Source organism: Ambystoma mexicanum, chromosome 2q, assembly GCF_040938575.1.
Source record: "Ambystoma mexicanum isolate Mex_15411 chromosome 2q, UKY_AmexF1_1, whole genome shotgun sequence".
Taxonomy (NCBI): domain Eukaryota; kingdom Metazoa; phylum Chordata; class Amphibia; order Caudata; family Ambystomatidae; genus Ambystoma; species Ambystoma mexicanum.
Window position 1 is genome coordinate 1,171,438,562 of NC_090924.1, and position 25,346 is coordinate 1,171,463,907.

At 41.7% G+C, this 25,346-nt stretch overlaps 1 protein-coding gene across 4 annotated transcripts in view; it reads right to left on the minus strand.

Annotated features, from left to right (window-relative positions):
• Nucleotides 1-2,348: 2,348 nt before the first annotated feature.
• Nucleotides 2,349-25,346, minus strand: part of PPP1R9A (protein phosphatase 1 regulatory subunit 9A) — a 2,290,846-nt gene continuing 2,267,848 nt past the window's right edge. For all 4 annotated transcript variants that reach the window (XM_069648563.1, XM_069648562.1, XM_069648561.1 and 1 more), the window contains 2 exons: nucleotides 20,916-21,098; nucleotides 2,349-7,606 (listed from right to left, as the gene is read on the minus strand). In XM_069648563.1, coding sequence (XP_069504664.1) covers nucleotides 7,400-7,606; nucleotides 20,916-21,098 — 390 coding nt within the window. In that variant the 3' untranslated portion in view covers nucleotides 2,349-7,399. The remainder of the gene's footprint in view (nucleotides 7,607-20,915; nucleotides 21,099-25,346) is intronic.

The following is a 25,346-nucleotide window of genomic DNA, read 5'->3' on the forward strand; positions in this document are numbered from 1 at the left end:
TGTTCAATTTGGCATGAGCAGCATTGGAATTGTGGACCCACTGCAGTTCATGAACTTTCACCAGTCAGGATAGACTGTCTGAGTACAAAGGATATTAACAATGGTTACAGTATCATGTGCAGTGTTGTTTGCATTTCAGGAGATTTTGCCATCAGTATGTAAGCACACTATACATTGTCCTTGAACCATTACACTAGCAAATTGCCCCCTCATCAAGTCACCTCGAACTAATATCACTCAGTTTCAACACATTTTCCAGGTCCCCTACTTAAGTTTGACAACGCCTGCTGCCCACATCTTAATGCCCACAACATTAGCTTCTGATCAGTCATGCCACAGATTCCATAGTCACAAGAAAAGCTCTACAGTATCAGATAAATTGTCCAGCCAGCCCACCTTCTTCCTAAAGCATCCGACTGAAGTTTGGCTTTGCAAAGCCTACCTATGTAACTCATTAAAGGCTCCTGCAGATTTTACATACAGCATTTGAATGGAAACTGATTAGTTATGCTTGAGGAATGCCACAAACAGATGTAATTTACGTTGTGGTCAGTAGGATTGTAACCTTGTTATCCATTAGGCAGGAACATCCATTACTGGCTATTTCCACTACAATAATAACAATTGGAAATGCCCACCTAGCAGGATGAAGCAGTATTTTTCATAGGTGAAGTTAAATATAACACTGCTGAACAAAGTGGTTATTAGCCAATAAGAAATGTTTACCTTTACCTGAGTTTTCACAAGAGTGTTTTTCGAACCAAGATCCAATGCATGAAATTGGATATCACTGCCAAAGTGAAGTTTTAGAAGTTTTAAGGAACAGAATGTATAGTCAGTCATTTAAAGCACGGTCCTTTGACAGAAGTATGTTGGGCGAGACAAAATATGTAAGACTAACCTTTTGGATGCCCTGATAAAAATCTGGATGTTATTTGACTATGAGTGTCAGTCTAGAATGACAGTTCATGACAGTCACTCATTTTCAACAGAGGCATGTACATGAACCCCTTTGGGACGTCTCAGTCACTTGTCCACAAGATGATTAGAGTCGTATTGCAACCTGTTACTTAAGGCATGGGAACAACTAACTTGTTTAATGCATACCCAAAAAACACCATTGCTCAGTTTTCAAATAATGGTTAATTGGTGAATCGCTATCAAACAGTTGACACTAGAAGGTAGCACTATTACCCAGATGACGGGCATCTTCCCAGACATCATCTCACACTTTGAAGAATGCTCTTCACTTCAAAGATACTGACAGAAACAGGGCTGAATTGAGTTGAAGCAGCATTGTTGCATCAATTGACATCTTCAGGTAGCACATGATATTGACATGGTCAAGATTTGTTAAAGTGACAATTGTTTAAAGGACAGGGGTTGAATAGCCCATTTTATTTGTCTATCATTTGCACCTATAGCTGACTGCTTTTGAACTCTGACTGATCAGAGGGAATGGAGGAATTATGGGTTGGCTGTTTGAGGCAGTAGGAAGAGAAGAACAAGTGCATTTTCAGTAATGTGTTTACATCTGGGAAGAGAGCTTTCTTAAATCAGAGTTTTCACAATGTTTGTTAATATGAAAATTTGGCAGATTTTTTGTAGGTTAGAAATGAGAATGTATAAGAAACTGGATGTTCTACAAGCACTAATACAAGGTCTAATTGCGGTAATTCCGTAGCATTTAGCAGGCATAAAGTGCCAGGGGCCTGCTGTCTTTAACTCGCTCAGAAGAATTTCAGGGAGAATACATTCCAAAATGCACCACGCTTCAAAAATTCTGAAAGAGCTTAAAATGAAGAAATGTTGTTTTGTTAAACTATTGTTAAAGAAAGTTCATTTAAAAACGTGCAGCCCTCTTTATCTTCTCAGCAAGGACACATCATTGTAAGGGTGCATTTTAATGGTTGTGTGGACACTGATATGTATACGTATATATAAATATACGTGTATATATATATATATATATATATATATATATATATATATATATATATATATATATATAGTTTAGTAAAAAGGTACGTGATTTGATACGTATCAGCATACTATTTCATCATGGTATAATTAGCACATTTTGCTCCACTACAGGGTACGATAATAACACCAAATTTACATAAAATAAATGGTTTAATAGGCTTTTTTCAACTAATGGGTCCCAAGAGTTACTGGCAACATTGCATTTGCACACCTATGCAACGTATTACAGTAAAATATAATTACTGCATATCACCTGCCAAATTGTATTACAGTTTATAATATTTTGATATTAGTTAATTTTATCAACTTGTTTTTCTTCATCATTTTCATTCCGTATAACCCTTAATATGATCAGAAGGGAGCCATTTTCTATTAATAAAATTTTGCATTTTATTTGATGTAGTCAAATTTTAACAACTGAAATGTGGCAGACTTAAAATCCTCTTTATGATATGGCATTTGTAACGTGCCTATCTATACACAGGTGTTTCAAGGCGCTTTCCAGCAAGGTGTGCAGGAGCTATGCATTTGAAGCTTTTGTGTCTTAAGGGTATACCCATGAACCCAAAAGTTTATGGATTCTGGTCATCTCTGGTGCGCTTTGGAAAAGATGTTAATGAGTGGTGTAGACGAACAAACATTTTCCCTTCATGCGTAATTGTACCTGTAGACATGCCCTCGGCATTGATTACAAATAGGTTTTATCCATTTTGTTTTTGCTCTATCACATTAAAAAACAAAACAATGTGAACCAAATTAGGTAGACCGTGGTGCCCTGGTTAGGTTTAGTATGTTATATATGTTGTGTGAAATTAAGACATTATGTGAACACCCAATTTTGTCGTTCCCCAAAATCCAAAATGTGAAGAAAAGGCCCTCCTGTTAGAGCTTTGAGAAACATACGCACAATAAATGCTGCTTGGACATTTAGACTTAGATGCTGAATCTTCATAGTCGGAAATATTTTTAACATAAGTTCATTGGGAACGAGAACACAAAAACAGAGAGAGTTTCGACGTTGCTTTTGTCAGTTATTCTTTCGTTCAGAGAATCATGTCTGTGACAGGCCTCATTCGTGTGAGCAGTTCATCACAGTGAATGTCCAACAGTAGATTCCTTTTCCCATCGCAAACATTCAACTGCACTCATTTTATATTTCTTTATACACAATTCTATTACAATAAACAAATTGCACATTACAAATGAAATCTTACATTTCCAATTGACAGCTGAAATCACTTTTTAAACAATGGGATAAAAAGACAGGGTTGACAGTGAATTTGGCCAAAATATATACATCTATCACCAGCTAAAGAATATAAAGTAAAAACAAACCTCATAAATTATCTAAGTACGTTAACAAATAAATAGGCGTAGCAATTATATACATTTTCGAGGTTGCCACAGCTGTAAACGTAATGGAAAGAAACACAAGTGGTTGGGTTTTGTTCTTTTGGAAACAGTAGGTCCCAGTCTATTTAAAGATATTGTTCTGTCTCCTACACATGGTGGTAACCTTTCAAAAAAATCTATGAGCAATTGCCTCACTACCCCTCCATGGCAGTGTTCACACTACACCATTATGACTTATCCCCTATGGACGGAAGTGGAAAAGAACATTAGTAGTTGCCTTAGTGACTTCTGTCTGAGTCTGGTTTACTGTTTTAGAATGACTCTAGACATCTGGTTTCATAGTTTCGTAATAACACTTATTAGAATAAACACTGAAATCTCAGAAGGAATGTTGTGATCTATGTTTCTACTTTGGGCCAAGGAATAGACTGACAAATGGCACAAAATTACACAAGTGTGATTCTATACATGACATAACGGAACCCATTAAGCTAGTTCAAAATGTCCTACAGTTAGAAAGCACAATCATGGGAAACAGAAACTGATGCTGTGCATTTAAGCATGTACACATTTTCCTAACCTAGACTGCTTCTGAATACTGCACACCCACCAGTGAAGGAAACGAAGGTTGGCACAGAAAATACCAAAAGCAACATGTATTGTACCATTAAAATAGAACTGTTCATCCATAGATTGACGTTTTTTTCTGAGAATGCAGCTTTGAGAGAGTTCACATGCTTTTCAGAGTGCCTCTATATTTTTTTCTTCTCAATCACAGGAGAGAATTAAGTGAATGTGGTGCTGCTCATTCGTCTTTTACAGTGTCAGACTTGATTGCATCTATTTTCGCTAACATTTCAATGCATATCTTCTTCATATCTGTACTGTTTGAAGATACGAAGAAAGGGAAACAATTTTGAACACAGAATCATTTCCCTTTTCCCGATTTGGTTTATGGAAGTGTCTTGTCCAGTGAGAAGTAGAAGTATTTCAGTATATTAAATACATTCTGACAGCAACTAGGTGCAATTGCAACAGTGAAATATATACATAAAATCAAAACATGTTTAAAAAGCATACATTTTCCATAAGCATACTTAGTGGGTGACTTAAACAGCATCATTAGGTTAGTTTTCCATTGGACCTTGAGAGAGAACATGAAATGATGTACATATTTGGATTCTGTTCTAAATTATTTTGATAAAGGGGTGTGAGTCCAATGTATCGGCTGCACTTACTATTTGGCTGCACAGAACAAATGCAAAGTGTCAGATATGAATTTAGGGCCTATCTACAATTCATACTGTTGCAAGAGCTGCTAATGAAACCATCAGTCAGTGATGTGGGTGATTTTCCTTATGAGAAGGCCCAAACAATGACAAGTGTAGCCATTTGAGGTCTATGATGGTTATTAGCACCGGTGGTGAGGGAGCAAGGCAATCAGGTTGTTTGGATCTCAAGCGAATCCCATGATCCAAACCCGCGTTTCTGATCAACCTGAAGGCTGCTCACACCCACCCCACCATCTTTCCACAACCCTTCCCCTTCCCTCTGGTCTCTGCTCCCATCCCTCCTCACACCTCTACCGCACTTATCTTCTTCCTTTGGTGGCAGCAGCACCAGCGCTGCTACTCTGCATCTCCAGTCACCTTGGAAATGGAAGAGGCACTTGCATGTCACCCAACCTCGCAGCTCCATAGTGGCAATCTTAGGTAAATATTTTGTTTGAATGAATGGGACACGGCGAGCGCGTCCCACTCATTAAAACAAAATACATTACTGCCAGCATCCTGGGTTTTCAGATTTAAACCCTGGTGTGCTAATAGCAATAAAATCTGATCCGTGGCACCGTTACCGCCTGATCTGGCCTGCTGAATCAGCTTTTATTACTACAGTGAAGTTAAAGTTATACTTCTCTTACAAGTCAACCAGCAGCACCTAGCTGCAACGTACTTAGCTGAATGCATAGTCAATTGTTCTGCAATGCTAGCTACATAACCAATTGTTCTCTTTTTTTCTTTTGTATCACGTCCTAGAACAGAGAATGATGCAAATGAAAGATGACCTTCCTGGAATGAACCACTTTGTCAGTCATTGACAGATGTATTTGCCACTTCATAAACGAGTAGCTCTGCAGTGGTTCCACCCTTTCATGCATCAGCAAATCTTCTACAAGGGAAGCAGGTTGCTACCCTCAAGCAAATGAAGCACCAAACCACCAAAAGCATTTTTTAACAGTCATGGGGCCTCATTACAAGTGTGGCGGCCTGGAAATTAGGGTGCCTGTAGCACCGTACCCCACCCTTTTTGGACCGCCACACTACAACTCTGTCTTCCTGGGCCATTGTGCCCGGCCGTTCTGACCTGCCGGGCACAACGGCCCAGGAAGGCAGAGTTATCACAGAAGCACTGGCACTGTTAGCAGGGGTTCTGGTGCTTCCGTGTCCCCATTCCAATGGAGTCCTACTGGACTTCAGGGCAATGGGGACTTAAACTTTCCGCCGCCTGATATCCCTGGTCGTCTGGACTTGTAATGTCCTGGTGGCACCGGGAGCCCAGGCTGCGGAAACAGTGTTACGAGTCCGGTGGCAACCCGCTGGTAGCATCGTCGGGGTACTGCCGGCCTCGTAATGAGGCCCCATGGTATTTATAAAAGTTGAGGGTATCTATAGTGATGTATGTTGGCAAGATGACTTACGAATTGCTAATTGTGTTTTATCTCTATTAATGAGTTATTTTTTAAGTTAAAACGCATAAAAAAGAAATAAAAAAAACAATGCTTTTGTATTGTGGTGTCGGTGTTTTTTTTTTAAATTGACAGAACAGGTGCGTAGTGAGCAATTGGAAATCGATGAACATCATTTTACAGAAGATTAGAGGAAAAACTCTTAACCAGAACATGTTACTATTTAAATGCTTTTGTAATTCTGCAAGAAAACACGTACTTACAAATGCTCAATAGGAATATCCAGCAGGGTGGTCATTCCAGTTGACCAATTACAAATGGTTTCTATTCAGACCTCGAAACCTTATGGTCTTTTGAACACTGGGCAATGCACAGGTCTACCCGAAAAAGAATTACATTTTATTTGTTGTATAAAATGAACCACTAAAACCCTAAGAAACCAGTAGCCACTAATATTATGCATGTGTAATCAATTTTCACTTTTTACAATGCATTAACTGCCTGAAAACACACATGCCTGGGACTGAATCAAATAGAATCCATAACAAAACAGGTCACCTGGAATGTCCATCAAGGTGTCCTTTCATGATACATTATGGCCTCCATAGACTTCAGGTCAGACCTCACTTTGCCAGTGCCAAGTTTACCATCTTCTACTGCTCAACAGTGAAGATGAATGGTCTACCTGCGATGGCCAGTAAAGGGTACTTGTTTAACACTTCACCTTTCAGGCAGAATTTATGTGAAATCTCCTTGCAATCCATAAAAGCTGCCAGAACCATTAGGCACATGATCAGGACCAAGAAACATAAATCAAAATACCCGTTCCACTTAAAGAAAATATAAATCAAAGAATTCTTAATGGACCACAGTGCTGGTTTTCAAACCTAGATCCCACTGGGTTCGTCCAACACGTGCTCTGTGTCTTTTAGAATGAGGCTATGATCACATCCTCCTTTCACTCAACTGGGGCAAACATGAGGACTTTTCCAGTAGAAACACTTGGACTGTAAATACGTTTTTCCTTCTTTTTGTTTTTACATTTTCTGACTGAACATTCAGCGGGTTAATGGCTTCCAGTAACATGTGGTAAGAGGTACTTATGGCAGCACGAGGGTACGCATCTCGCAGGACACTATGCATCGAGATGAAAAGCCGTACTCATTTCTTTTAAATACTGTAGGATATCTCCATGGACGCCAACAGTGTTTACACTGATTGGATCAACATTTCAGCTGTCTGTTATTGCAGTAGAATGTTGCCTCTGCTTGCAAGCTTGCCTGAACAGGGCCTTCTACAGGCTTCACATGTATTCATAGGGATAAGTGTGGGTCTCCCTTAATGTTTAACACGCTCCTTTTTTCAAACGCACAGTGATCACTGCTCATGTTTCTTATGTATGGCATCCTGGGACAATTTCTCTGAATTCTTTGCCTTTCTTTGCTGTTGCTCTTTCTTCCTCAGTTTTTCCCTCTGTTTCTCCATTTTTTCATGTGCTTTACGTACTTTTTCAATTGATGCCTTCATCTCCTTGAGTTTTCTTTTAATGATTGCTCTGTCTTGGGAGGACTGAACCCCCAAAGCCTACACATATGAAATAAGAGTGTCAGACAGGGAAATAAATGCATCAAGCAACCACAGCGACACCGTGCATTTTAATTACATCATTTATTTATTTTTCAGACAGTATGCATTATTTTATAAAGCTAGGATACAAAACGGAACTATTACAATGACTAACTATGACAACAATACAGTAAAAGTAAGTGTCTACTTTACATACCACTGCACAGTGAAGATATATTTTTGTTACATTGCTATGGCAAATAAATACTGGCCTTTTCATAATATGTTAAATACTCACATATTCACAGTATTATTACAGTGGAAGAGTATTGTAAAGGTGCAGGAAGTTCAAGTGAAATGTAAAATTCAATTTGCAGTGTTAAACAAAGTGCCAGAGTACGTTTCTGCTGCAACACAGTGTGTCTTTTTTGTATGACCTTAGGGGATCCAGTTGCTAAACCATAGCTCTTTTTCCCTTGCCTATATGCCTGCCTTTGACCTCAGCAAGGATTATGCAAGGTGCAGTGAACCAGAATCCTAGGTCTTTACGACGTAGCTAGCAACTTCCCGGTTACCTTTATTTACTGGAAGAATAATGTACAACACTGCTCGCTCTTAAAAAGAAAACATTACTTATGTTAAATGGGTCCCACTGGTGCAAGCTAACCACCACAATCAAAGCAAGTTGCCATTAAGCAATGGGCACAGAAATGGTGCTCAGGTGTGAAACCTTATGTTGCTTTGTTTAAAAAAAATAAAAATTCTTACTGAGCCAAGGCCCATTCTCTGTTTTTGTGCTTATCTTTGTTCGAATTTCTTTCATTTTTCATGATAAACTTTTACCGTATTCCGTGAAAGATGCATGAAAAGATTATCAATATTCCATGCCAGCACCAATATATGTCAAAAAAGAAAGGATGCAAATGAAAGCAGCTCTTCCTTCAGTGGAACACATCAGAAGAGAGACAATCAAGTTAAACATCCAATATAGCACTCTTAATATGAGGCAATGTAAGAAAGTGCATAGCATACATCAAGCTCCTCTGAAACATCAATACAGGTTCCCCTCTGACTTTCTGATAGCATTCGTATTTGTACAATGCTACTACAGGTATTAAAGTGAGTTCCCAATGTTCTCTGACTCATCCGCCATGCCGCCATCATCCGCCATGCCCCCAACATCTACATCACTGGCGGGACCATCATTATAGACAACATCTGCTACAGCGACTCCACCGTTGTAACAGTCAATTCTCATTGTGTGTCATAACTGTCATATTTCAGAAGTTTTTATATAAAAGAATCACAAGGTGTACACTATTTCTGCGTTCCTCTGAAAACAAGTTAGGCCAATACACTCTGCAATGCATAGATGGGACTGTCGGTGAAACCACCCCTTAATGGTTGGGGAATTCCAGGCCATGAATATAGTATTTCCAATGGAAAGCAATGCTAATATTTTCTGAGGCAGCTTTAAAATTCAACACATGAATACCCTGCCCAAATGCCCAAATTCCTGTAGAAGAAGGAAGTATATACATTTGAAAACAGATCCTAACGTTTTTTGGGAGAGTCATCCATATCGAAAACAATTGCCTCACTGTACCTGGGCAGGCACAGCCACGCCAAAAAGCAGGTGAATTCCTAATCCTTGTGGCGTGTAGTAGATGAGGTGTAGAATCTTAAATTGTATTTCTCTTTTTATAACATTGATGGACGCATCTGGTATTAAATCCCAGTAAGCAAGAACGTTGGCACATTTATCTAATCGCCACCCCAAATATGCACTAATGCAGGTGTTTGAATTGTTAGGATCAGAAGGGTATCCTTAGGTTTTATGCTTGGGTGTATTATTCATCATGTCCGTTCACTGATCCTCTCCACATGTTAATTTATTGTTAGGTATTGATGAATCTAGCATCTGTCCTACCTTGTAATTTTCCTTTGGTGGTGGAGCCAGTCAGATGTGTGTGATACCCCCTTTTCAAAGGTATTGGGGATTGATTTTCCTACAGACTGCGCATTGTCTGTTGCATCTTTCAACAGGATGCCCCTTTCTTTTCTTTTGTGACACCAGAGTCAGTATTTAATGTGTAGTAAGGGACGAGTTGAATCAATGGAATAGCACACGCCTACTGGGAAAGCTTCCAGCATCTCACTGTAATTCCTATAGTAGGATGCTCTTTAATGATCCCACAACTTGACAGTAACAATACCTGTTTAATCATAACTGTCTAGACGGATTTATGAAATGAGCCGCAAACTGGACACGTAAAGCCGGTCATGATCTTATTTGCCTTTAGCATGTTCAGTTTTAGATGGTCCATTTGCGTTTCCATGTTAACGTACTAAATTGAGATTTAAAAAAGGGCCCGATTCATGGACATTTTTGCACGCTTCAAAGTGACTTTGCACTGCTGACACAAGACCTGATTCATGAAACTGTGCAAAGTGTGTTTTTGCAGTGCAAGTCAGTGTGCAAAGTCATTTTTACAGTACAAAATTAACTTTGCACTGACTTCGCCATTCAGAAATACACTTTGCACAGTTCCGTGAATCATGGTTTGTGTCAGCAGTTCAAAGTCACTTTTCAGCAGTGCAAAGTCACTTTGAACCGTGCAAAATATTCCATGAATCGGGCCCTAAGTGTAGCCAGTAAAGCAATGACAAGTAGAGAGGTTTAGGAATCAGTTCATTTTTATTGCATTCATTCTCCCAGTGAGAGATAGGGGGAGTATATTTCACCTGGCCACATCACGTTAGAATTTCTTCTGTAACTAAAATGTAAATTAGAGAAAGAAGACCCATACGATCATTTAATACTTAAGATATTTAATTTTCCGCTTTTGCATTTGAAAAAGGCCTGCTAATCATGGGGTACTACTTGTTCACAATCGCCATCAGTTCAGATTTATCACCGGTACACCTAAAAGCTAAGGTGTTTTGGCTTAAAACAAATAGGTCTCTTCGTTCAATGAAAACTTATATGGGTGTCACCTTGCACTTTAACTGCGCCACTCGCATCAAGTGCAAATCGTGGCCTTATAGAACTCTGTGTTGTTGGATATCTGGATGACTAACTCACTGATGACTCTTCAAAAGAAACTGAAAACGTTCCATGATCACTGCTGCTACTTATCATTTCGTGAGGGAAAGCAAGCATGTTGGGCCATAAGCCTGGTGCAAATTAATGTGTTTTATTATTTAAAATCTCGTCGCAATCCCATTTAATTGGAATGTTCAATAGTCTTGTGTTCTACTGTCCAGTGTGACACATAAAGAAGCACGTCAGCTGCATGAAGTGAAATAACATTTTCTATTCCCCCATTGTTATCCCAACTCAGTAAACAGTTTTCGAATGGATTGTGTCCTCCAACGCATTCCTCATCTTAGTGTGTCAATGTCATTGAGTCGATGGTCCCTCGAAGGCCTCCGTCGAGGGTAACGACATCGGGTATATAAGTAGCACACGCGGCGCCCGTTGGCCTCAGTTCTGTTTTTCCGCAGTATACATTGCTTCGGAGATTCAGCGCGCCTCAAGTTCTGTGAAGATAGTAAATAACCAAATATGTCCTTGTCATCAACGCCGACCACGACCCCGAGATCGGGTTTCAAAAAGTGCAAGTCGTACGGTTCAAAAATGTTGATCACAGACCCGCACCGAGAGTGTTTGTGGTGCCTCGGAGAAGGCCACGACATGGAGGCCTGTACGAAGTGTCAGGCGATGACGGGGAAGGCCTTGCAAGAAAGGAGCGGAAAACTACAGGTAGGTCGCAAACCCGACCGTAAAGCCTCTAGCGTTGAGTCGAGGTCCCGTGAGGAGAACTCTCCTTGACGCGAAAGGCATCAGTCCAGGTCCCGAAGCGATTCCCATCGCTCGTCATCTTCGACGAAATAAATCGAAGAAACAACGCCACAGGTCCCCCTCCACCTCGTCCTCAGACGAGTCCCCAAAAAAACTTGACTGCGTTACTGCCATCTTTGTTCGCCTCCACAGTGCACCCTTGTTTGGATTTATTTACTGACCGCCTGCTCCCACTCCTCACTCATCCACAGCCTTCTTATTTTTGTCAGTGCACTGCTGAAACCATTTCTACTATTTTAAAAGATCCATAAAACCACTTGGAATAAGAGAAGCTTTGTGACAAGAGGAAGCATTGACTAACTTGGCGACACGTAGATCGCAACCTTTTTTGTTCTAAGTAAGTAGAGTAGTACTTAGAATCACTAAAGTTCTCATGGGTCTTTGCAGCCAGCAGTTCTACAGTTAAAATCACAAATATGTGAACCTTGTGGTTGGTACCTTCTAGTTAATTATGTTAGCCTCCATAGAATCAGTTATTTCGTTGCATTTAGATATCCCTGTAATTGACGTGACCTCATTATGGTTTCAATTCCTATTGGATGATTAGGATCATTTATATATCACATTATCCTATTTTTATCCTAAATGGTAGTCCTATATAATTGACAAAGGTTTTACTATTTCTATAAACCACATACTCGGAACACTTTGTAATGTTATCTCCACTAACAAGAGTACAACAGAGATCCTTAGTTTAACCAGTGCTTGTGAATGTGTTTGGGGGCCATGATTAACTTGATGCAGGCGTTTTGGCTTAAACTGAGGTGTTGGTGATTGGAGGAAGAACATGTATCTGGACACCACCTTCCCATTCCCTTGTTTTGCTCCAATGCATTGGAAGCAGAGTCAAGGAACAACAGAATGTGTTCCAAAACTGCCAAAGATGCAACTTACTGAAAGAGCATATATGGAATTTTTAGGTGCCAGAAAAAACACTGCTGATGATTTGGACATCGAGTCACACAGTTTTCTACAGTTTCAAAATCTATGTGTTTTGAACTGTACAGTGAATCCCAGATACAGAGGGACATTCTTACCAGATGTGACATTTCTATCCAAACAAAGCATTAACTGGAATTCCACTCATATTTTCTATTTTCTCAGCTACATAATGCCTTTACAGTGCATGAAATGTTTTGTCATGCACAACCAAGGTGTAGCGAACAACCAAAATTATACTGCACGTCTGCTGGTTTTACCAATACAAAAATGGTACCTCGTTTACACATTGGCACATGAGCCCTTCCTAAAATGGATAAAAAGGCATACTACACCCGCACTTCCTCTTTTCTACTGCCACGGCCATGCAGCTGTTTTACCCTTTGTTGCACCTTTCTGAAACCTAGTTTCCTCTTGAACAGCAATGCACATTGACTGCAGAAGGCGGGGTCATACCTACTTCATTTTGTACTTGACCCATGGTAACTGCTCTATTTCAGTGAGGCTTTGGTCCAAGGAGTGATGCATATATCAGGTAATAATATCCCTATATATATGGTCGCCATATATAATGTTGCCGGTAAAGGTTTGTGGCAAGATCATTTAGGTGACCATATATTTATGGACAGGTGGGCGGGGGTTGTGGGTGTATCCTTCGCATGGTCCATGTAATAATGCCCCCTCAAAAAACTGCAATTTAGTGGCGATTTTTTTGCATGGCGATATTTCTGAGGGGACATTATTACATAGAACCGATGCATAGTCGTGCCTGGGCATAATATCACTACTGCCAATCATGCTTTTCCTCAATAATGTTTGTTCCCTGTCATATTATAGTTCACTCTCTATTCCTAATCAAAGTATTACCTATAACCAAAGGCTTTCGTGTTCTCTGAATTCTTTATAGGTACACAGCCATCTCCTGCCACCAATGCACTGAGAACCCTTTCTGCCCCATTTTTGTTATCTGTTTTAGCACAAGGCACTTGAGTGGCACCCTTTCATAACAGGTCTCAGAACCCTGCTTTTATTTTGACCTTAAGCACTGTTAAATCACTATTTTATCTTCACTTTTTTGGGGTTCTTTTATGTTACTGCTGTCACATTCAATTTTGATTATTTGTACAGAATAGCATTTGCATGCACCTTTTTTTGATGGGTGTCTGACAAAGAATGTCATGTATTTATATCAGTATATTGCAACAATAATAGGTATCTCTCCCAATATAAATGTCACAATAAATGAACTATCAAAATATAAACTATTTGGCCCGGCCCACCTTTATTGTTTTCTGGATTGTTAATGGAATGTGTACTATCCTCTAATGCTGGAAACAATGGAAGAAAAACAGTGTGTCAGCTGAACGAATACAGGAAAAATGGGAACATGTGTCGGCACCTTATTAAATACACCATGCATAATGCAATTGATCGTGACTTATTGTAACCACAACATGAAAATTGCAATTGAAATCTTCTACACTATATGTATTGTATGTACAGTGCCTACTTCGTAAAAATCCACAAACCCTCTACCTTACCCTCTACCTTTTCTTATTTCATGTTTTAGGAATGCAAAGGATATCTGCAGATGCAGAATTTTCCTGCGATTTTAAATATGTGGGCCTCAATGATGGCAAAGTCCTGTAACAATGGTCAAGGAGGAAAAATGAAATTGAGCCCAAATCTGAGCAGAAATGCAGATGGGAGGTGGCCATACCTTCCATTGTCATGTGTTAAAATACTTTGGACCAATCAAGATAAAGGGGAGGATAATAGGGGGTGTTTGTATCCAAAAAGAACCAATGATAGGCCCTGTCTAACAAGAACATGTTGCATCAAATGACATGCATGGGTGGAGTATATCAGTTATTTAAGTCCACAACGATATTAGAGAGTGTTTTTGAAAGATCTGCAAAAGGGCTGGTCTGACCGGAGAGGTGCTGAGTGGGATTCTACCTTGCATGTAGCTGATAGGAATTTCCCTTAAGAAGGACCTTTTCTAGAGGGTGTATAATGTAGAATCATTACCCAAGATTGAACCAGATTGCCTGAGACTGATTTTGAAAGCAGCGGAATTACTGAGACCAAAGTGTATCTGGCAGATATTGATTGGAGCAGTGTTTGATTATACCTATCCGGTGCCTTTAAAAGACAAACCAAAATTGAGTATACAAATCCCTGTGCATTTAGATATGTGCCCCAGGAATTAGTTAAAACCCCTGATAGCAATTTAACGTCTTTTAGAGGAATCCTTTACAAGCTAGACCACTGACTCTGGGATGGGTTGTAGGTCAAATTGTTATTTAGAATTGTTTCAAATTAATGGATGTTTGTGTGTGCAATGTAAATAAAATCTTAGCGAGAAAATAGCAAGCTGGTTATATTTTTCCTCTGAGGGTAACCTGCCTGTACATGTCAAGAATATTGTCAGCCTAAAGTTAAGGTACTACCTTTGATTTTGAGTCATTATTTTAAATAAAACAGAATATTCAGATAAAAATCAGCCTGTTTCTTGTCCCTGCATTTTGCGTTTATATTGTCGTGGTAGGAGGTGTTGGATAATGGGATACTACAACCTGTGATTATATGCAAATTAGTTAAAATCACAGACATAGACATCATTTCCTAATCAAGAAATTAATTTCTTGATCTCTGAGTACAATTTCTACCAAACAAAAACCCATACTTGTACATTTTAGAATGGAGAGAAATGTCCATAGTGTAGGTTTGTAGGAATTAGTGGTTAATTGCAGGCACCTTAATACGGATGTGTGTGGAAAACTAAGCACCCCGTGGTCCTTCAAAATATTGGGGTATAGAAGGCCAGAGACTATTTGCCTGGAAAAGGGTTGTAATATTTGCACTACACTTCCCCTTCAGCCATCACCTCTTTTGTTTTGCTGTACTCACCCTATATGCCCAGACATAGAGACCCAAGCTACTTCTCACTGATGAAGCCAAACAGGGCCGAAACATGTCTGGGAATTTTTGTGGTCTCGTGCAGAAGGGGTGTGACTAAGCAGTTTGGGCTGAGCTGCCCCTTTTGGCGGGGGAACAATCATGATTTACATATAGTCTTTCCACTTTTGTAATGGCTTGGCAGGTGAAGAAAGAGGGTTGCCCAGAGCAAAGCCAGAGGTTAAGGTTAATTGGAAATCTTCTAGCCATCACCTCTTTTTTTTTTTGCTGTAGTCACCCCGAGTGGGACTGGTATGCCCAGGCATTCAACCCCTGCGTGCTGGGCCTAGAGATCCAAGCTACTCCTCAATGATGAGGCCAAAACGTGTCTGGGCATGCTTGTGGTCTTGTGCAGAAGGGATGTGACAAAGCAGTTCGCGCTGGACGGCCCCTTTTGGGGTGGGACCTGGCTTGATTTGCATATGGTCTTTCCCCTTTTATAATTATAATTTCTCTTTTATAAAGCACTTAATAACGGAGACCAGTTTCTGAGAGCGAGACCAGGATTTGAACCTGTGCTTGTATACGTTGTCTTGCTTCCAAGACAAACGCATTACCCCTGAACTATCCTCCTGGCCCTGGTTTGGCAGAAAAAGAACAATGGTCTGGAGCATTGCCCAGAGCAATGCTAGAGGTTAAGATCAATTCGGAACCTTCCAGCCATCACCTCTTTTGTTTTGCCACATTTCCTTCTGCCATCCCACCAAAGTAAGCCCCTGAAGTGGTAAGGGGCGAAGAAGGGAATTGGGTATTTGGGGAGCCCATCACAGCAAAGGACTAAACGGGGAGGTGGCGAAGTAGCATTGTGGTGGTGAAATAGAAGATCACACAATCTGTGCTGTGTTGGTCTCTACATAGTCGCACAGTCTATGGTCAGACTGATCATTGATGCCCACTGCAAATATTGTAGCTCACTTCAACTCTGCATCTGACTGCTGACATTGCAGATGAAAGAAACTAATCTGGCTCACTGCACCCAACACAATTCAGGGTCACTCAATGACACAATGCTGGCGCCCAGAAGTGGTGAGGCCAGGTTGAGAATCTACAACGCCTGCTATCATGAAACATTGTCAATGCAACCAGCTCCCAGAGAGAAGCACCTCACTGCAATGTGCTACATCTCACTGCACTCAAAGAATAGACATGCCAATACAGTGCATAACCTGGGAGTCATAAACTAGCCCCATTAGCATAGTCCAATCGGGGATACTCAGTGCTTGGATCTCTGTAACACGTTGAGGTTTGGTGAGGTATTTGAAGAGGTACCTCCAAGTCCTTAAGGTATCATGTTTATTTGCTGACAGACTTTTTCCCGAAGTAATTTCTGATGCCGAAATTACTTTGAAAAAAATTAACGAAAATATATGGGGTTAGGGGGGCTTATAATTGGTGGGTAGGGGGTTCAGTCAGGGGTAAAAGAACAGGGAAGGGGGTGGGTTGGTGTGGGAGGGTCCCCTCAAAATAAAAAATAATCAACTTCGATGGGATTATTTTGAAGTAATTTCAGCATCAGAAATTACTTCGAAAAAATGTCTACCGGCAAATGAACATGGAACCAGCCCTACGTTACACCAGCAGGTAAGAACTACATTGATCGCGTGAGGGTTCAAAGGACAATTTACTGTCAAAAATCGCAAAGAGCACTTACAGAGAACTATTGACAATTTCCAGCACAATCTCAACTTCAAATATTTAGGACTTGCATAATGCACTCTTTATTAATGTTTTGGTTACAGATGATATGTAATTCTCCCCCAAACCTAACATGCAATGCTTTAGTACCTTGTGCCTCCTGCTCAGTAACCAAATTGAGATCTATTGTAGATATCCTTCACCACTGTTGCCAGTTTAGGATGAATTGTATTTCTGTTTCGGCCTAACGCTTCTGGGCAATATTCAGGCATCCATTTCTGAGAGTGGCTGGGAAAGATGATAACCTCAGTTTTATGAAGGTTCAACTTTAACAGGTTGAGGATCTTTCCATGATTGTCGTCACACATTTAGTCCCTGTGGGCCTCATTACGAGTATGGAGGCAGCCATGCCCTTAAAAAGGAGGCATTACCAGGCCATTCCAACCTTGGAGGACCCGGTAATTCCTCATTGAAAAAACCCATCCCAATTCCCATTTGAGCCCCAATAGGGCTCAATGGGAATGGGGAGGGAGCTAATAACGGGCCCATCAATAACGGGCCCGTTATAAGCTCGCTGGTCCCTTTGCAGGACCTGCTAAGGATGTCTGGTCTGACCAGACGTTCTGAGCGGGTCCCTCAAGGGGACCTCCTAATAGGGCATCCCGTAATGAATGGTGCCTGTCCCGTACCGGCACCGTTCATTACGGGAGTGCCTGAGTCGTAATGAGGCCCTATATCAGGACTTTGGGGGAGCACCAACAATTGGTTATCATCGGTATAGTTATAAATGTCTAGCCCAAACGACCAAATGATCAGAATAAAAGCTAGCAATGAACATTAAGAACTAAAGGGCAAAAGCCAATCCCTGAGAAACACCACATTAAAGCAAGAGATGAAAAAGAGGGAAACATTACTCGCTGAAACTGGCCTGATAAAAAATATCAGAGCCATTCTAGATCTCAATTTTGAATTCCAAGTTGCTACAATCTGGTTAGAAGTATGTCCTGGATTACAGCATCGAACGTCACGGATTGGTGAAATAGGATCAATGCAGATATTCTTCCCTCGTCCAGCTGGAATCTGATATTGCTCAGGATGGCTATACATACTGTTTTGGTTCCACCTCTTGGATGATGTCCTGCTTGTAAATGGTCCATGATATGAAGTTTTTCAATCAAATATGGGAGTTGTGCTCCAACCTTTTCTTCTATTATTTTGGCAAAGAATAGGGTGTTGCCTAGGAATGGTTGATTGCTTATCTAAATATAGAGGGATTCAAATATGCTTTTGCGATGGATTGACTACCTTCTTTTGTAACTCATCCCCAACTCTTTCAATGTTTTACAGATGTGTTTCCGAATGTTGCTGTGCAAGGGGTAGCTCTTAAATATTTTGGATTTTCATGTAAAAGTAAGAAGGCATGAAGTTGTATAACAATGCATGTGGTGTTACGGTTTGGGTCACACCTGCAAGATTTTTCGTTTCCTCAATTTCTAAAAATTCTTTATGCTGGTTGGACTAATTAACAATGTACTGTGATTAGTCTTTTGTTTGCTTGCTTAATGGATTTGTTGTAACTGCTTAAAACATAATTAGTATACAAGTTTTATATCTATGTTATAAGATCTCCTTCATATTATTCCCAGTGATCTTGTCTTTCATTTTAGTTCTCTTAGCTCACGAGAGTACTATCTTTTAGTAAATCATTTTGATTCACTATTCTTGTTACAATCGAGGTCTGCTTTGAAGAAAATATTTGAAAATTGGTTATTTAATACGGACATACGTGATTTGATCGCAGCAGAATTGTTTGCGGCGGAATTGACCGTGGTCAGTTTTGCCACAAATACAATTTTGCCACAGCCAAATCCGGCAAAACATTGACCCCCCCCAGGTCCTCACCTCCCCCCACTTACCTTTGCTTCTCCGCTTGCTTCTGTCCCTGCAGCATCAGTTCCGTCCATCTTACGCGGGTCGGATCGGACGTTGCAGGGTCCGCTTTTCTTTTTTCCCTGTCCCCCACCTCCAGTCCTTTAGGAAGCAGGGGACTCCCCCGCTACCGCCAAGGCAATCACTACTAAACATGGGGAGAGGGGTTCACCCCTAAACCCTCTCTCCCCATGTTCGGTATTGATTGCCCAATTTGTTCGAATTAAATCAATCCAATGGTACTGGCCGAATTCGGCCAGATTTACCATGCGATCAATTAAATTCGAACAAATTGGGCAATACCATTGAATACTTGTAACTGATTGTGCCCATTTCCACTGACAAGGAGTTCTTAAATTGTTCCTCAAGCTCACTTCCCATGGCTTCCGTAACTAATGCGTTTGGGCTGAGAATTGGATACTGCCCATGTTACTCTTACTCCTGTGGGCTAAAAATGGAACATCGACAAAACAAACTGCAGTGAGGTATGACTAAGTCTGAGAAGCACATCTGCCTGCTGTCATGGTATTATCATTTGTAAATAACATGTTGAGAGTATGACCTTTGCTATGAGGGAATGTTGTAAAAGCTGTGTAAAGTTTATTGCATGAAGAATTTCCATTAGCTTGTATGGGCAGAATTTGCAGTATCTTCTATTACTATTTTCAAATCTCCTACCAAAGGGGTATTCATACAATCAGTTATAAATTGTTCTACGTGATAAATTTGACAGGAAAATATCGCAAGTGAGGCGGTTTTTTTCCTGCACCCTAAAAACCCTTTGCCAACATATTCTAGGAATGGTGTTAATTACAATTCTATACTCCAGTCGTAGAATGTTAGAGGAATGCACTTGATTTTATTCAGAGTGCAAATGTGGATAAATATCACCACCAGGTGATATTTCCATTGCAACTTTCTCACTGGATACCTTATAAAAGGGACTAGATTGTCAGTAGAAGTGTTTAAAAACCTGGATTCGGAACCTGATGGTCTATGATGTTGCAGAGGATGAGAAATATATATCATGTGGCTCGCAGGAAGTATTTGTGTGCACTGCCCTACATCACAGACTTCTTGCACATGCCTGCATGTGGCCATCAACAATGTGGAAGGCTGCAGCTATTGTCTCCATTGCCACTTCATTCCATTCCATTGAGCTGAGCTGATCCTGCCCCGTTGCCACTGTTCTTTCCGTTGTTGATCCATGGCCAACAACGGATGCCCTATGCAAGTAAAGAAATAAGCTCTGATTTGAGTACCCAAAGGCATGCAATCCTTCTCCACTATAATGGCGCTCTAACAAAAATGGTTCCACCTGCTGTTGTGAGCCATGGCCATTGATGCTAAAGATGCTTATGCCTGCCCTATTGTTAAGGCTGGTTGCCAACATGCACAGGTGGTCCACATGCTGCAATTTTCAATGATGGCCTACCACAATACATTATTCACTGCCTTCAATGTGTACAGATTATGGATCCTCGTGCTCTCCTTATGCTACCAACGAATGCCCATATTACTTCAGACCTTCACTAACTCCATTGGCTACCAGTGGGATAAAGAACACGATTAAAAAACGTGATGCTACCTAAAAGAGCGGTGCACAAATGTATTAAAACTTTCTGCAACACAAGCACATTCCTTACATCTCCTCTCAGTCTCTTTGTTCTAGGTTGACTTTTGATTAGTCATCCCCAAATTCAAACTCCTTCATTAGGGTGACAGCTCTTTCTCATATGTGGCCCCTTACCCGCAGAATGCTCTCCCTCCTACTCTGAGACATATGCAACATCTGGTGATCTTCTGTAAGGCTTTGAAAACCTTTCTGATGGTCTCTTGACTATTAAATCTAGGTCAAATTGGTATGCTTTCCTCCACTAGCACCAAGATACCTCTATAAGGGACACGCTGCACTTTTCACATAATTTAACAATTAATATAACATACAACATGTATGCACTAACTTTAATCTTATTCGAAAACCAAATGTCTTATTACCTTCAGTTTGCTTCCGTCCAACTGCAGAAGCTGTTCTCCATGAATATTTTGAGCACTGAATTCTGAAGTGTATTGTTCCAAGTGCAGGCCAGTTAGCCACAGGCAAACTTGATGTGTGTTCCATTGTTGAACAGCACAATTCTGCAACTGGCTGTGTTTGGGCGACTGACCCTCATCCAGAATCTGTGAGAAAAACATCCAGCAATGTCATAGTAACAGATGGAACAGTAATAGATACGAACTTGGTACAATGTTCTGGGCAGGCATGAATTAACATAACATATATTACTAAACACGCATATACAACTTTGTACAAGAAGAGCTTAATCATCAACAAACATCTTTGTCTTGTTAAGAAACCAAACCAAACAAGCCTGTGTATTGCACCTAAAAAACACCGGACCTGCTTGCAGCACATGCATAACCATACACATGGCTTGAGGTGGAAGGATATGACCCTAAAATCACTATGTAAGCAAAATCCCTGAAATATATCATGAAATTCAATTATACATGTACAACAGCTCCTGACATTGGCCAACTGCAAACATCAGATGCCAAAAGCCACTGCCTTACACTCCACTGCCTGCTGCACAAATAGCAATAGAACGCTTGACCACAACATGCCAAATTCTCAGAGATTGCCCTTGTCAACTCCTGTAAAACAGAATAAACCTCAAATTGGCATGCATCACCTGCAGGACAAAGCCCTGCTTGGTGACAAACCACCATGTTTAGCTGAGATACTCCACATTTCATCCAGAATCAGAGGAACCAAAATCAAGTTCTTAGTCACACAAGAAGAGTTCTTAATTTCTGAAAAAACAGGTCTTAAATCAGTCCTCATGTCAAAAAAGTTATGCGAGGGTGAACATAACAAAGGGCAAGGCAGAGGTAATAATATCGTACACCGCCAAGCTTTACTTTGAGCCTAACCACACCCTCATCTTCCCTCTGACCAAGATCAGTCATGTCAGAAATCAAGCAGGCCCACCACCAACCCTGCAAAACAATAGAGGTGATGGCTGGAAGGTTTAGAATTCATCTTAACCTCTGGCATTGCTCCGGGCAATCCTCCAGGCCAACCCAGATCATTAGGTGTCATTGCTGTGACAGTTCTCAAAGACACCATCTCCTTCCCAATCTCTTATAGAGCGCCCTCATAGACAGAGATTCCCTTCACACAATAGGAATCCACTGAATGTGGTTATCTCCGTAATTCAATTGCTTTGTTTTACGGACATTGTGGGCAATCAATTCTCTAGCTTCCGGATATCCCATGATTGCCAGCATCGATAGCCTAACCCCAACTGAGTGCTCACCAATGCATCTGGTGGGCAGTCGGTAAGCACTGGGCAGGGCTGCCCCTTCCTTGCAATCCTGAGACAATGCTTATCCTGCAGGAACCTCTGAATCTCCAAAAACAGATCACCTCCATCCTGTAAACCCAGGAATCCCAGCACCTAGACGTTTGTGGGCCCTCATAGTGTCGTCAAAGCATTCACTCTTTACCTGCTTTTTGACTACACTGGTAGATTCGCAATGCTGGAAGGCCTTTAAACGTGTTCTGGGTTTCCCCTAATTCCACCACAGAAGTCTCTACTTTACAGAAGCCACCCTTGCCTAGCTGTCCGCCCAGCACATGAATTAAAGTGGTAGCTATCTTGCCAATTTCGCCCACAACCCCCAGTGGTTTTTTAAATCTCAGAGCAAGGCCAAATTCAGCTGCCTCTCCAGGACCAGCATGAAGCCCCATAGTCAGGGTGGGTAATGGGTTTGAAACAAATAATTTTTGCTGTGACAAGGGGTACATGTCTTCTGTTTCCTGGGGGACATATCGACAATGCAACACGCCAGATGGGGTTGCAGAGGTAGTATTTCTTGAGTCTCTCAACTGAGAGAAGAATCTGTTTGCATTGTCTCCTCTTTCTGTCTTAGTGCACACGTTAACCTTATCTACATCACATGGAAAGCCACACAATAACATGTTGTATATTTTGGTACTAGGTGAGCAGGTGCAATTGGATCTAGGCCACCTGGCCTAAGCTCTGCCCACCTGTCAATCACTTTAAACTGTGGATGCCTTCCTTGTTTTCTGCTCATTTCCCCTACTTAAGCAGCCCTCCAGGTTTTTTTCTTTGCAGTTGGTGAGCAGGTGCAAATGGATCTAGGTCACCTGGCCTAAGCCCCACCCAGCTTCTTAGCCCTGCCTCTTCCTTTCTGCTCTTAACTCTTAGATTAAGGGCGTCTCACACAGAGACAGACCAAACAAGACCTTGCAGTCATCCACAAGACCTTGTGACCCTGCACCAGACTTGATGTTGACAACATTGGCTCCTTTGAAGTCCTCTTCTGCCACTTCCTGCTCTCCATGACAGACACAGTCTCCCTCCATCACATTTACAGACCACCTAAACCCAACACCGCCTTCATCTGAGACTTCACCGACCTGGTCACCACCATGTCCCTCTCACACACAAACAACATCCTTTGAGGTGACTTTAACCTCCCTGGCAACAAGGCCACCAAACCGATGAAGGAAGCTCTCCTCAATCTTCTCGACACTCTGCCTCAAATAGAACACAAAAGACCTAACACACGAGAGAGGTAGTGTCCTTGACCTAATCATCACCACAATGTCTTTCATCCACTGCATCCCGCCCCCTGCTTCACTGGTCTGAGCACCTAGCCTTTCAACATCCTGCACACCACCACAGTTAAGCACTCCTAGCAGAAACCCATCAGACAAACCTTCAGGGCTTTCAAGAACTTATCAGTGGGAGCCCTCATGGAAGACCTTGCCAAACTCCACTCTGTATGGACCTAACACCCCCAACCAAACTGTGACTCTGTACTGGAAGCCCTCAACAGCACCCTTTCAGCCTCCATCGACCGACACGCACGTCTGAAACAACGCACCTGCAAACTGAAACCATCAGAACCCTGGTACATGCAAGAACGCAACCTCAGCAAAAGAGTCCTCAGGAAACAAGAGAAAACCTTGTGCCGCTCCAGAACGGCATCCCACATGGTCCTCACCATGGAACTCCGAACAGCCCACCAACAACTCATCAACACAGCCAAGGCCTCCTAATATAAAAACACTTTTGCAGAAGGTGACAACAAAAGCAGAGCCCTCTCAAAGCAGTCAAGCACTGCGTCAACACGCAACCATGCTCTGCCATATCACACTGCATAAAAAAATGCACCGCCATCAACACATTCTTCATCGACAAAATCAGCACGATTCGCCAGCACAATACACACTAGCTCTGCATCGACAGACCCACCTCATGTCCGTGTTTGTGAAACCTCCACACCCTGGACAACATTCAAGACACTCTCGACAGAGGACCTGGTAGAACCCCTGGCCACCCTCAAAGCCACATAGTATGTAGACATCCTCCCAGCATCCATCCTTAAGACCCTCCCTGAAGAAGCTCTTTTTCACTTCTTGGGAGATCATCAACAGCTATGTAACTCAAAGCACCTTCACATCAACCCTAAAAACAGGACAAATCCTCCCTCTACTAAGGAAACCCACTATGGATAACTATCGACACTAACAATCTCCTTCAAACCTACCAATCCGAGTACAAACCCAGATGCAGCACGGACACAGCAATCATACAGGTGGTCGCCTGGTCCCTCAACATACTTGATGACCTGGCTCTACTCAGCCTCTCAGCTGTTTTCGACACAGTAGACCACCAGGCGCTTACAGACACCCTACATCGGTGCATGGGGATCAGCAACCTTGTCCTACGCTGGTTCAAGTCCTACCTCGCCAACAGCCAGCAGTTTGTTCAGCAAGACTCTGCTAGATTGCCAATGCTACCTGTCATCTGTAGAGTCCTGCAGGGTTCCATCCTCTCCCCAGTGATCTTCAATCTTTACTGGGAGCCCTCCTAGCCACACACAACATCGACATCGAAATCCACCAATACGCCCATGACACAGAGCTATACCTCAAGATCGACTCCATCAAGGACATTCATAGGCTCAAAACCTCCCTCTAGCTGATCCAGTCTTGGATGTCCAGTGCATACTTGAACATCAACCCTTCCAAGACCGAATTCCTACTCCTCACCAACAACACCGAACACTCGGACATACAGACCTCGCTGTCAACCATGAACTTTGAGGGCTTCACACCCAAGCTCACCTACTGCGCCAAGTCCCTCGGGTGCCACATCGGCAAACACCTCTCCTTCAAGACACACGTAGCTAAGAAAACTCAGACAGCTTGGTATCAGCTCTCCCTCTGGCGACAAGTCAGCCCTTCTTCCCCCCATACAGTTTTAGATCCACCATTGAAGCATTAGTCCTAGCCCACCTGGATGGTGGCAATGGACTCCTCGAAAGCCTCCTGTTGCCCTCCCTTGTGCCCCTGAGAAGTGTTGGACACGCAACCACATGCCTCATCAAGTG